Raw genomic sequence first — 12,740 nt, 5'->3', positions numbered from 1 at the left:
CACGGCTTCCCCGTTCTTCACTGTGGCGCTGTCATCGATCGTGTGTTCCCTTATATAGGGAATCGCAATCGATGATGTCACACCCCCCTACAGTTGTAAACACACATGAGGTCACACATAACCCCATCAGCGCCCCCTGGTGGTTAACTCCCAAACTGGAATTGTAATTTTCACAGTAAACAATGCATTTTAAATGCATTTTTTGCTGTGAAAATGACAATGGTCCCAAAAATGTGTCAAAATTGTCCGAAGTGTCCGCCATAATGTTGCAGTCACGAAAAAAATCGCTGATCGCCGCTATTGGTAGTAAAAAAAAATTAATAAAAATGCAATAAAACAATCCCCTATTTTGTAAACGCTATAAACTTTGCGCAAACGAATCAATAAACGCTTATTGCGATTTTTTTTTTTTTTTTTCGTTTTTTTTACCAAACATAGGTAGAATACGTATCGGTCTAAACTGAGGAAAAAAATCGTTTTTTTTTATATATTTTTGGGGGATATTTATTATAGCAACAAGTAAAAAATATTGAATTTTTTTTCAAAATTGTCGCTCTATTTTTGTTTATAGCGCAAAAAATAAAACCAGCAGAGGTGATCAAATACCACCAAAAGAAAGCTCTATTTGTGGGGAAAAAAAGCACGCCAATTTTGTTTGGGAGCCACGTCGCACGACCGCGCAATTGTCAGTTAAAGCGACGCAGTGCCGAATCGCAAAAAGGGGCCTGGTCCTTTAGTTGCATTTTGGCCCGGGGCTTAAGTGGTTAAGTAATCTTGTCAGAAATCGTTTTTTTCCAGCTGATCAGTTATATCTACGCCACACAAAATGGCTTTAGCTGGCTGGTGGTGGTTCTTATCACAGATGTCTATGCTGAATTATTATGTACTAACAGAATATTTGTCATTTTTCCCCTAGGCACGCATGGCTACGTATCCTGATGCCCTGCGGTATAGGCTAGGCGTTAACCACCAACAGATCCCAGTAAATTGTCCCAAGCTAGCGAAAGTAGCGAACTATCAAAGAGATGGTTTTATGGCGATGGGTAACAATCAAGGTATTGTATATATGTTCTAAATTACACAATCCGAAGCTTGTGGAACATTGGTCTCTCTTGTTTTTGCAATATAGTTGGCATATGGAGTGGGGAGACCGGGAGAGCATTATCTCCTTATCATCCACAACCTTACACTTAAAGCGGAGTTCCGGCCACAATTTCACTTTTTAAATATAAATACCCCTGTAATACACAAGCTTAATGTATTCTAGTAAAGTTAGTCTGTAAACTAAGGTCTGTTTTGTTAGGTTGTTACAGCATTTAGACACTTTATAAAATAGAAATTGACTGGGGCCATCTTAAGTGTGGGCATCATGAAGCCAGACTGTATGACTTCCTGGATTTCAGCCTTGAAAATCTCGCACATGCTCAGTGCTGCACAAGCAGTGTCAGATCAGGTTTCAGCACCTGTGCTGTCCAAGTCACATGATTCTTTGAGACTGGGGAGTGCACAGACTCCTGGAAAGTTAAACCCACTACATTCCCAGGAGTCTGTGCGGTGTAGGTTAGGAAGCATTAAGCACCTAGGTGCAGGAAGAGGGAAGATTAACTATTCTGCCTAGCAACAACACTTTGAAGGCATCTAAAAAATATTTTTTTTTTCGTAAAGGACTAATGACATTTTTTTTAAAACTACTTATGTAATGTTATATTTATGGGTGGAACTCCACTTTAAACTATTGTTTAACACTTAACTTAAATGCCTAAAACGAAATCCAACCCTTCAAATGAACCCTTTACACATAATTCCCACCAATATGCCAATACATAAAGGCTCCATTTACACTTGTACAACTCCAATGTTGCACCGACTTTTGAGTGCTACTTTTAATGGGTACAACTTGGATGCAACTTTGGCTTTGACCAGTGATAATGGAGACCTGTTGCACACAAGTTGCATTGTATAACATTCAGGTACAACTTTCATGCAACTTGAGGGCCATAGACTTCTCAGCAGTTGCATGAAAGTCTGACCAAAGTAGTAGTGCATGAACTACTCTGAAGTTGCTGCAACTTTAAGTCGCGCATATATGACTGGTTATCGTTGGGGAATGATTTGTCATGCAACTTTGATGTCCAAAGTTGCATGACAAGTCGCACAAGTTTGGGGTGGAGGAAGTTGACTGGCCTGCACAAAGTCCTGACCTCAACCCGATGGAACACTTTTGAGATGAATTGGAGCGGAGACCGCGAGCCAGGCCTTCTTGTCCAACATCAGTGCCTGACCCCCACAAGTGCACTTCTGGAAGAAAGCACATTCCTAAACCTTGTGGACGGCCTTCTCAGAGGAGTTGAAGCTGTTATAGCTGCAAAGGGCGGGGCCAACTCAATATTGAACCCTACGGACTAAGACTGGGATGCCATTAAAATTCATGTGCGTGTAAAAGCAGGCTTCCCAATACTACTTTTGCCAACATGGTGTATATTAAAAGGGCAAGCTATTGTTGACCCTTATCTACACAGCTGTTTGGCAAAGTTTGACCAAAACCCTAGGAAAACAATGGAAGCAGCGAAAAAGGTATACATTTTCCAATTGCCGCATTGACATTAGCCCAATATACAACCATGTCTATTTTCCCATTGTAATAGAAGAAATCTTTTGCAAATGTTTCCAACAGCATTTGTTAAATGTTCACCCAAAGAGACCTGGGGCCAGATTCACGTAGGAGAGCGTATCTTTGTGCGGGCGTAGCGTATCCTATTTACGCTACGCCTCCGCAACTTAGATAGGCAAGTGCAGTATTCACAAATGTGGAAGAGGTGGGCGTGTTTTATTAAAATGAGCCGTGACCCCATGCAAATGAAGCGCCAATCGTACGGCGCATGCCCAGTATCACGTCGAATTTACTCCCTAAGATACGCCGGCTCAATGCCTGTGACGTGAACGTAACCTATGCACATCCCCATTCACGTACGACTTACGTAAACGACGTAAAAAAATTCGCTTGTTCCGACGTCCATACTTTGGATTGGCTGCTCCTCATATAGCAGGGGTAACTTTACGCTGGACGTAAGCCTAACGTAAACGGCGTAGCGGGCGCAAGTACGTTCGTGAATCGGCGTATCTACCCAATTTACATATTCGGCGCGTAAATCTACGGAAGCACCCCTTGCGGCCAGCGTAAAAATTGCACCCAAGATACGACGGCGTAGGAGACTTACGCCGCTCGTATCTTGGCCAAATTAATGCGTAACTGATTCAAAGAATCAGGCGCATAGATACGACCGGTCAGATTCAGACTTACGACGGCGTACGTGGGGATACGCCGTCGTAAGTCCTTTGAGAATCTGGCCCCAGATGTTTAGTTCTACAACAAATATAATAAAATTATATATATATATATATATTATGAATGACGCAACACGAATTGACTTGTTTTGTGGAATTACTCTTTAAGGAAATGCACCAAACTACTACCCAAACAGCTTTGGTGGCCCCGAACAATCAAGAGAGTTTCTACCAACCCCTGTACATTTATCTGGGGATGTCGCCAGGTACGATGACTGCAATGAAGATAATGTGTCCCAGGTAATATATACCACATCTATAATAATTAAAACTGTACAGTAAAACCTTGGTTTGAGAGTAACTTGGTTTGAGAGCGTTTTGCAAGACAAGCAAACATTTTTAATACATTTTGACTTGATATACAAGCGATGTCTTGATATAAGAGTAGCGTCATGTCACAACAGAGTATAAAATAGAAGAGAGGCGCCTCTAAGTGTAGCAATATGGTTACATTTAATGAAGGTGCAACATATTGCTACACGTAGAGGCGCCTCTCTTCTCTTTTATACTCTGTGGCTCCTGCTGGATTTTGCTTTTAATCCCCTTGTGGAGGGACATTTTATGGTTACACAACCAATCACATTGCTATAATCTTTTTATATGGACTATAAACTGAAGGACCTATGAATAAATGGTTGTGGAACGAATCATCATACTTTTCTTCCCCCCTGTTATTGAAATGTTTATTTCTTATTTAATATTTTCAAGCCATGAACTGAAATTTTATTATTTTGTTTTACCCCATTATTTCGAAAGAAAGAAGAAAAACCTGCTGTTGATTTTAAATTTGCAAAATAAATGCAGTTTCTAATTAATCATTGATAAAAATGGGCCCTGTTCCTAAATCTAGGGAGATATCTGCTCCTGTCTGACTAAGGTACAAAATAAAGCATGTTCCGATTAATCATGATCCAAAATAAATTGCCTTGGTCAGCATTCAACAAATGACTTCTGCCCCTGAATAACTAAGAATAAAAAAAACTCTGTCCTGAATAATGATGGAACAAATTATACCTTTTACTTTATTAACTATCCGACAAAGAGCTCCTAAATAATTAATAAACCATGGCCCTGATCAGTGGAGGCTGGTGCTAAAAAAAAATTGGGAAAAAAACACATCAATTGCTGCCACTGTGCCCATCAATTGCTGCCACTGTGCCCATCAAACGCTGCCAGTGTGTGTGCTCCCCCCGCCCACTCGCTGTCTGCCCGGCACGTACCCTGTCTTGTGGGGCAAAGGATGACGGCAACAAGCGGTGTCCTTCAGGTTTCCTGCACTCCTGTCCTCTCCTCCCATCAGGCGTCCAATAGTGTCCCCAATGTTTCAGCCAATCGGGTGACAGGTAACCAGACCTGAGCAACCTGATTGGCTGAGAGGCGGGTCAGTGTCAGGGAAGCGATGTATCTCTTCCCTAACACACCACTGAGTAATCGGCAAATGTGCAGCAGTGCGCCCGCTGTTTACCCTTTTGGAAGGGTTTAACTGGTTGCCGACCAGCCGCCGTCGTTTTATGGCGGCAGGTCCGCTCCCCTGCACGAGAGCCCGTAGCTATACGTCGGCTCTCGCGCAGGCCACTAGGGACGCGTGCGTGCCGCTGCAGGCGCGCGCCCCCCGCTCGCGCCGACTCCAGTGCCCGGCGGGCCCGATCGTCGCCGGGCACACGCGATCACTCGTTACAGAGCGGGGACCGGGAGCTGTGTGTGTGTAAACACACAGCTCCCGGTCCTGTCAGGGAGAGAAATGCCGATCTTCTGTTCATACAATGTATGAACAGAAGATCAGTAATTTCCCCATATAAGTCCACCCCCCCTACAGTTAGAACACACCCAGGGACATACTTGACCCCTTCCCCGCCCCCTAGTGTTAACCCCTTCACTGCCAGTGGCATTTTTATAGTAATCCAATGCATTTTTATAGCAGCGATCGCTATAAAAATGCCAATGGTCCCAAAAATGTGTCAAAAGTGTCCGCCATAATGTCGCAGTACCGATAAAAAAATCGCTGATCGCCGCCATTACTAGTAAAAAAAATAATAATAAAAATGCCATAAAAATACCCCCTATTTTGTAAACGCTATAACTTTTTTGCGCAAACCAATCAATAAACGCTTATTGCGCTTTTTTTTTTTTTTTTTTTGTAGAATATGTAGAAGAATACGTATCGGCCTAAACTGAGGGAAAAAAATGTTGTTTTTATATATTTTTGGGGGATATTTATTACAGCAAAAAGTTAAAAATATTAATTTTTTTTTTCAAAATTGTCGCTCTATTTTTGTTTATAGCGCAAAAACTAAAAACCGCAGAGGTGATCAAATACCACCAAAAGAAAGCTCTATTTGTGGGGAAAAAAGGACGCCAATTTTGTTTGGAAGCCACGTCGCCCGACCGCGCAATTGTCAGTTAAAGCGACAGTGCCGAATCGCAAAAAGTGCTCTGGTCTTTGACCAGCAATATGGTCCGGGGGTTAAGTGGTTAAAGGTAGGGTTGTCCAGATACCGATACCAGTATCGGTATCGGGACCGATACCGAGTATTTGCGGGAGTACTCGTACTCGCGCAAATACCCCCGATACCTAAATAGAATACTTCCCCCCCCTTCCCCCCCCCGCCGCTCCTGCCGCATCGTGCCGCCACATCGAGGGACATGGCTAGAGGGACATTGCTGCATATGTGAGGTACATGGCTAGAGGGACATTGCTGCATATGTGAGGGACATTGCTGCATATGTGAGGGACATGGCTGCATATGTGAAGGACATGGCTAGAGGGACATTGCTGCATATGTGAGGGACATGGCTGCATATGTGAGGGACATGGCTAGAGGGACATTGCTGCATATGTGAGGGACATGGCTAGAGGGACATGGCTGCATATGTGAGGGACATGGCTAGAGGGACATTGCTGCATATGTGAGGGACATGGCTAGAGGGACATGGCTGCATATGTGAGGGACATGGCTAGAGGGACATGGCTGCATATGTGGAGGACATGGCTGCATATGGGGGGGACATGGCTGCATTTGGGGACACATTTAAAAAAAGTATCGGTATTCGGTATCGGCGACTACTTGAAAAAAAGTATCGGTACTCGGTCCTAAAAAAGTGGTATCGGGACAACCCTAGTTAAAGGGGTTGCAAAGGTTCAGTTCCTTTTAAGCTAGTGCATTATCCTCAGTAAGCTTGCCCCGAACATCCGAGTTGTTCTGGCTGGGGGTTATAAGTCAGCGTGCTCGCCCCCCCTTTGGGACTACTTCCCCGCAGAGATGTAGTCCCAAGGGAGGGGGCGAGCACGCTGAATAACCCCCAGCCAGAACAACTCAGATGATGGGGGCAAGCTTACCGAGGAGAAACAGGAAGTGAGAAATTCAGACAAAGGGGGGGGAAACATTTAGAAGGAAAAGGTAAGTGAACCAACAATGCACTAGCTTAAAGGAACCTATTTAGAGAATAAAAAACAAATCTTTACAACCCCTTTAAACTATTAACTATCTTGAACTCTCCCCATGTTCTTTGTGCCAATGATGGGACTATGGACTAGACTTATTCCTGTTGTACTGTAACCAATCTCTGCCATGATTCTTTACCCAGGTCCGAACATTCTATCTCATTGCCCTGGATGCAGCCGAGCGACAGACGCTGTGTCAGAATATTGCAAGGAGCCTGGCAGGTGCCCAACTCTTCATTCAGAAGAGAGCCGTGAGTTATCATTGATCTATTTTTACAGTGGGTTATATTTTCTTTTTTTATTATTTTTTAGCACTATCTCTTCCACAGAATATTGTAAACCATGCAATGGTTTTGAACTGCAAGTCAATTTCCCCTTTATAGTGTCGTTGTACGTGTTGTACGTCACCGCGCTTTGCTAGAGCATTTTTTTTCACTATCGTGTGCAGGCAAGGCCGTTTTTAATGATGAAGTTGAAAAAAATATATTTTTTTCTAGAGGCTGAAAAACGTCCTTTTTTTTTTTTTTTTTTTTTTTTTCCCAACCCGAAAAACGATCGTGTGTACGCGGCATTAGATGTGATGGAACTGTAAGCAAAACATCTTTATTCTAAATGGGGGGGGGGGGGGGTTAAGGTTGATACACCCTGTCAGATTTGTCACCTCTGTCCCATTGCGGTGACTTCCCTTTTCACTTTGTCCCATAGCCAAACAGGATGTGAGAGAAAATCTCTGCAAGTGGGAATCCTTTGGGGTCCCCCAGGTCACCAGAACTAGTGTCCCCATTTCCCCTTTATTACTTTCCTGGGGACAACCCAAAATGTAGGATTTTCTTTTTGTTTTCACTTTCATTGATAATGGTGAACAGAGAGGGGTGAATCTCCCTAACAGGGGGCGCAGACAACAATAAAAACTGACATGGGTTCTAATCCCCCTCAACGCTATCGGAAACTGAAAAAAGTTATACTTTAAGCTGTTTCCTGTTAAAGCAACAAGGTAAAAGAATATAAACAGATAAATAATCTTGAATGCAAGGTATAGGGCTTATATCTGTATATGAAAAGGGGAAATGCGACTAGGCTTGTATTTCATCCGTCTTGACAACAAAAGGAAAGGTAAAGATGCAATTGGGCTTTAACAATTGCAATAAGACAAAGATCAATATAATTGTCATACTTACAGGACTGACACCCTAGACGAAACCTAATTTTGCCACAACCCTGGCTCCGCCGCTTTTTCCCTGCCCATGTATGCCCCACCTTTTTTAATGAAGTGCCCCGTTGAATGCAGCCTTCGCCAGGGCCCCATTGAATGCAGCCTTCGCCAGGGCCCCATTGAATGCAGCCTTCGCCAGGGCCCCATTGAATGCAGCCTTCGCCAGGGCCCCATTGAATGCAGCCTTCGCCAGGGCCCCATTGAATGCAGCCTTCGCCAGGGCCCCATTGAATGCAGCCTTCGCCAGGGCCCCATTGAATGCAGCCTTCGCCAGGGCCCCATTGAATGCAGCCTTCGCCAGGGCCCCATTGAATGCAGCCTTCGCCAGCGCCCCATTGAATGCAGCCTTCGCTGGATGAACGGGAAGTCTTCGATCAGAGGCCGCCTTACCTTAGGAGGCAAGTGATGAGTCCTGGCCTGGATAATATTTTGATCTCCCCTCCTCCTTCCACTGTCCGGGCCAGGGAGTGCTGGATGTGGTTGCGGGTGAGCCGTCCTTCCTGCACACATTGTTCCTATTATGGCCTTTCCCTTGCTATTAGGGTCTTCTCCTCTTCCTCCCCTGGCCGAAAAGGAAGTGGGTCCTAAGACTCCCTGGCCAATGGGGTCTCAGGACTTGCTTCCTGATTGGAATCCCAACGATAAGGATTCTAACCCTTAAAGGGGTTTTCCAGTCATTTTTAATGTTAATTAAAAGTCAGCAGCTACAAAAAGTGTAGCTGCTGGCTTTTAATAAACATACACTCACCTGCTCCACATTCCAGCGACGCGCCGGCCAGGGCTCCGCTCCTCTCCTCCTCCCCCCCCCCCCTCGCCGGCCAGCGTCTTAATTCTAAGTGTGGGCACCCGGCCGTGACAGCTTTCGGCTTTGCGGCCGGGCACCCACTGCGAATGAGCGAGCGGCGCTGCGCCATCCAATTGGACAGGTGATCGCCTGGGACCTGTCACATGTCTCAGGCGATCTCCTACAGGGAGGGGCTGCCAAAAGGCTATTCGCCTTAGCAGCCCCTTGGCGGAAGGAGGAAGTCCCACTCCTCCTGAAGCCCCCACTCCCCCCCCCAAAAAAATTACATGCCAAATGTGGCATGTAAGGGGGCGAGGAGTGGATTAAGCGGAAGTTTCACTTTTGGGTGGAACTCCGCTTTAACTCCTTTCCAAAAGTAAAAAAAAAATGTTTTAGTTGGTTTTACCATCTCCGTTGGACAACTAAAATGTATTCTGTATGTTTCCCAGGTAAAGAATTTCTCCGATGTGCACCCTGACTACGGAGCCCGAGTTTTGTCTGAACTTGAAAACCTTGGAGCAGGAAAACAGGTAAAATAAACTATTAACCGAACTCTGATACTGGAAAGATAGGAGACTGTTAATGTAAAACGGGTTCCAGGAGCTCTGAGGAACCCTCTGGTCCTCATGTATTAGAGAGTTGTACAATGGGACTGACATTATATTTAGACTAGTGTTCCCCAACCAGTGGCTCTGGAACCAAAAGTAAGCATTTTGTAGATGAAGCTCAAAGCTCCAAAACCCTTAAACTCCCATGTTTTTAAATGGTGGCCTGTAGGCAGGTGCAGTCTATTTTTGCCACTGCAGGTGGCACTCATCCATCATCTGCTCAGTCATAGAGAGGCAGCATCCAAACGCTGGCATCCCAAACGACTTTGGCAGCCATCTTGGGTCAGTTCCAAGATTTCCTGTGCATTCTGCATGTGGGGGCAGTTGGGGGCAGTGCTTAGGGTTGGGGAGAAGTTCCTGATGAGTATAGAAAGTGCCGGGATATGCCATCTTTCCTGGAAGCCTCCCCATTTGGGTATGGATCGCCAATCTGTCTTTCGCTCCTCCAGAGTCTAGACAGATGCTGTCGGCACACCTGAGACCTACTGCTACTGCTCATCGCTGTACATTCTGTGAGTGCGCCCGGTAGGGTTGTGTTCCCGCTGGGCTTCTTGTGCATTACTGAACTTCAATTTCAATACAATTCTGTTTTCTGCATCTGGGCTCTGATAAGTCGGCCTAACTCTACCTGAATCTACCTATCAGTAGATAAGCCGACCTAACTCAGAATCTACGCCGACTTATGTTTAAGCGTATGCTCAGAGATACGCTTAAACATATCTAAGATAAGACGGCTTGCGCCGTCCTATCTTAGGTTGCAATTTTTCGGATGGCCGCTAGGTGGCGCTTCCATTGCGGTCGGCGTAGAATATGTAAATGAGTTGATACGCCGATTCACGAACGTACGCCCGGCCGCCGCAGTAGTTTTAAACCGTTTCCGTAAGGTATTAGCAGGCCTAAAGTTATTCCATCTATTAGGTGGAATAACAATGTTAAAGTATGGCCGCCGTTCCCGCCGCGAGATTCAAATTTTTTACGTCGTTTGCGTAAGTCGTCCGCGAATCGGGATTTACGTCGTTTACATCCACGTCGAAATAAATAGGCCCGTGCGGTGACTTAGCCGCAATGCACCCTGGGAATTGTAGGCGCCCGGCGCATGCGTATTAAAAAAAAAAAAAAAAAAAACGTGAGGTCAAGCCTCATTACCATAAAACACGCCCCCCTCCAAGACATTTGAATTTGGCGCCCTTACGCCCGCCCGCTTTAGGCTATGCCGCCATATATTAGCAGGCAAGTACATTGAGAAACATGTACTTGCCTAGCTAACTTACGGCGGCGTAGCCTGAACAGGCTAAGCTACGCCGCCGCAAGTTTGCACCATTGTACCTGAATCTACCTATGAGTGTTTACCACCACTGCATCAATCTGCACCTACTGTACTCGCATATAAGCCCTCAGGTGCCTGTAGCTCCCATGCCTGATGTTCCAAAAGATACATGAGCTACTTGCAAACAGATTTGGGCATTTTTGGCCTTATAGCTTTTAATGTCTGTGCAAAATTGGTGTTTTTTTTCGGATTTCCATTGGCTAAAACAAAAATGCCTAAAGCTTGAATACACATGTAAACGCTTGAAATATGCATCTAAAATGCTTGTTTACACACCCATGCTGTTTCAGCCAATCGGGTGACGGATAACAGACCCGAGTACCTGATGTGGTTCAGTGTTAGGAAAGTGATTCACTGAGGGAACAACGAACGCGCAGCATGGCGCCCGCTGCTCACCTTTTTGGATGCCCATTAGCACCTACGACTCTAATCGGGTGCTTCCAAAAATACCCTGCCGCTGTAAAACAGGTGCCCTGAATAGGGGGCAGCAGTGGCGACCATAGATTCATGCATTGCATGAATCTATCTATGGTGCTAGAGGGACGGCAGGGGAGAGGGGGCGGCGCCCGTGTGCCCTTTATGGATGCACCACCACTGTGTGCAGCCTTTTTCATTAGGGCAGTGGTCTCCAAACTGCGGCCCGAGGGCCAAATGTGGCCCTTTGCTTGCCTTTATCCAGCTAGTTAGGTAAAACAAATTGTACCTTTACAACCCCTTTAATAAAGACTGCAAACATGCGACAGGAGGTGGTCGGCGACTGAAAACTATAAGATGGATATATGTAATCTCTCCTATGGTTTGCAGTCTCTGACCATCTCTCATATTTTTTTGTTCATTGAAAAGTTCAGCTCTTTGATGGCAGGGACCGAATCTGAGATCCCCCTTTATCAAGTAAGTTGACCACCACTGGTCTCTCGTGTCCCCACAGGGGGCACTATTCACACGCCCTCGGCCTATTAAAGAGATGCATGTGATATTATTTGCTATAACCATAATTCTAACTTTTCTGTCCTCTCTCTTGTCTAGGGAAAACAGAAGCAGCCGGAACAGGCACCAATACTCCGCCAGGTCAATCTCTTCTGAGATCATGTGACGATTCTCCGACGCCTTTCTTCTCAAAGTTTATATATCTATAAATCTACAGTATATTTAAAGCTGAACTCCAGGAAGATATAAAAGGGACAAATTAGTGTTCTGTATTTATTCTTGCATCAATAAATTAATTTTTTATAAACTCAAACGGTGTAAGTAACTACACTTTAACTAATATCCACTACGTACAGCAGAGCTAAGATTTAGAAAGCAAGAAGCGGCACAAGGAGCCAATCAGTTGTACTACAGTCCAAGCAGATGCTGACAGAGGGAGAAAGCAAATTGCCGGAGATATGGGCTCATCTGAGTGTGTGTTTGTTTTTTAATTTTTTTTTTTTTTTTTTATAGTCGTGGGGACCTGCAAGTGAAACGGCAGCAGTGAAAGATCAGGTCTACTTCACTGGCAGACCCAGGGCTCTTCTGTGTGAATTCTGAGTGGTTTTTGATTTTTAATTTAAAATTGGTTATTTAAAAAGGCTTTTCTGCTTTAGCTTTACCTGTATAGTCCCCCCCCCCCCCGAATGATAAAGTTGCTTCCCCTATGTATTACACCCCCCCTGTGTATACTCTGGTGCATGGCATTAATCCATCTACTATAGTTTTCCTGCTTACAGGTGGGTAGGCATCAGTCCAAGGGTCAGCAGGAAAAAACTCCTCTAATAATTCATTTGATAATTAAAGCGGAGTTTCGGCCACAATTTCACTTTTTAAATATAAATACCCCTGTAATACACAAGCTTAATGTATTCTAGTAAAGTTAGTCTGTAAACGAAGGTCCGTTTTTTGTTAGGTTGTTACAGCATTTAGACACTTTATAAAATAGAAATTGACTGGGGCCATCTTAAGTGTGGGCATCATGAAGCCAGACTGTATGCCTTCCTGGATTTCAGCCTTGCAGATCTCGCACATGCTCAGTGCTGCACAAGCAG

General features: G+C 44.8%; 1 protein-coding gene across 1 annotated transcript in view; it reads left to right on the top strand.

Annotated features, from left to right (window-relative positions):
* LOC120917084 (catalase-like) overlaps positions 1–11,959 on the top strand; it is a 48,463-nt gene extending 36,504 nt beyond the window's left edge. The window contains exons 9-13 of the mRNA XM_040328096.1: positions 917–1,055; positions 3,455–3,585; positions 6,931–7,038; positions 9,234–9,314; positions 11,746–11,959. Coding sequence (XP_040184030.1) covers positions 917–1,055; positions 3,455–3,585; positions 6,931–7,038; positions 9,234–9,314; positions 11,746–11,802 — 516 coding nt within the window. The 3' untranslated portion in view covers positions 11,803–11,959. The remainder of the gene's footprint in view (positions 1–916; positions 1,056–3,454; positions 3,586–6,930; positions 7,039–9,233; positions 9,315–11,745) is intronic.
* Positions 11,960–12,740: the final 781 nt, after the last annotated feature.

Source organism: Rana temporaria, chromosome 11 (assembly GCF_905171775.1).
Source record: "Rana temporaria chromosome 11, aRanTem1.1, whole genome shotgun sequence".
Classification (NCBI taxonomy): Eukaryota; Metazoa; Chordata; class Amphibia; order Anura; family Ranidae; genus Rana; species Rana temporaria.
The sequence above is the reverse complement of the archived record's forward strand: the minus strand, read 5'-3'. Positions and strand labels throughout refer to the sequence as shown.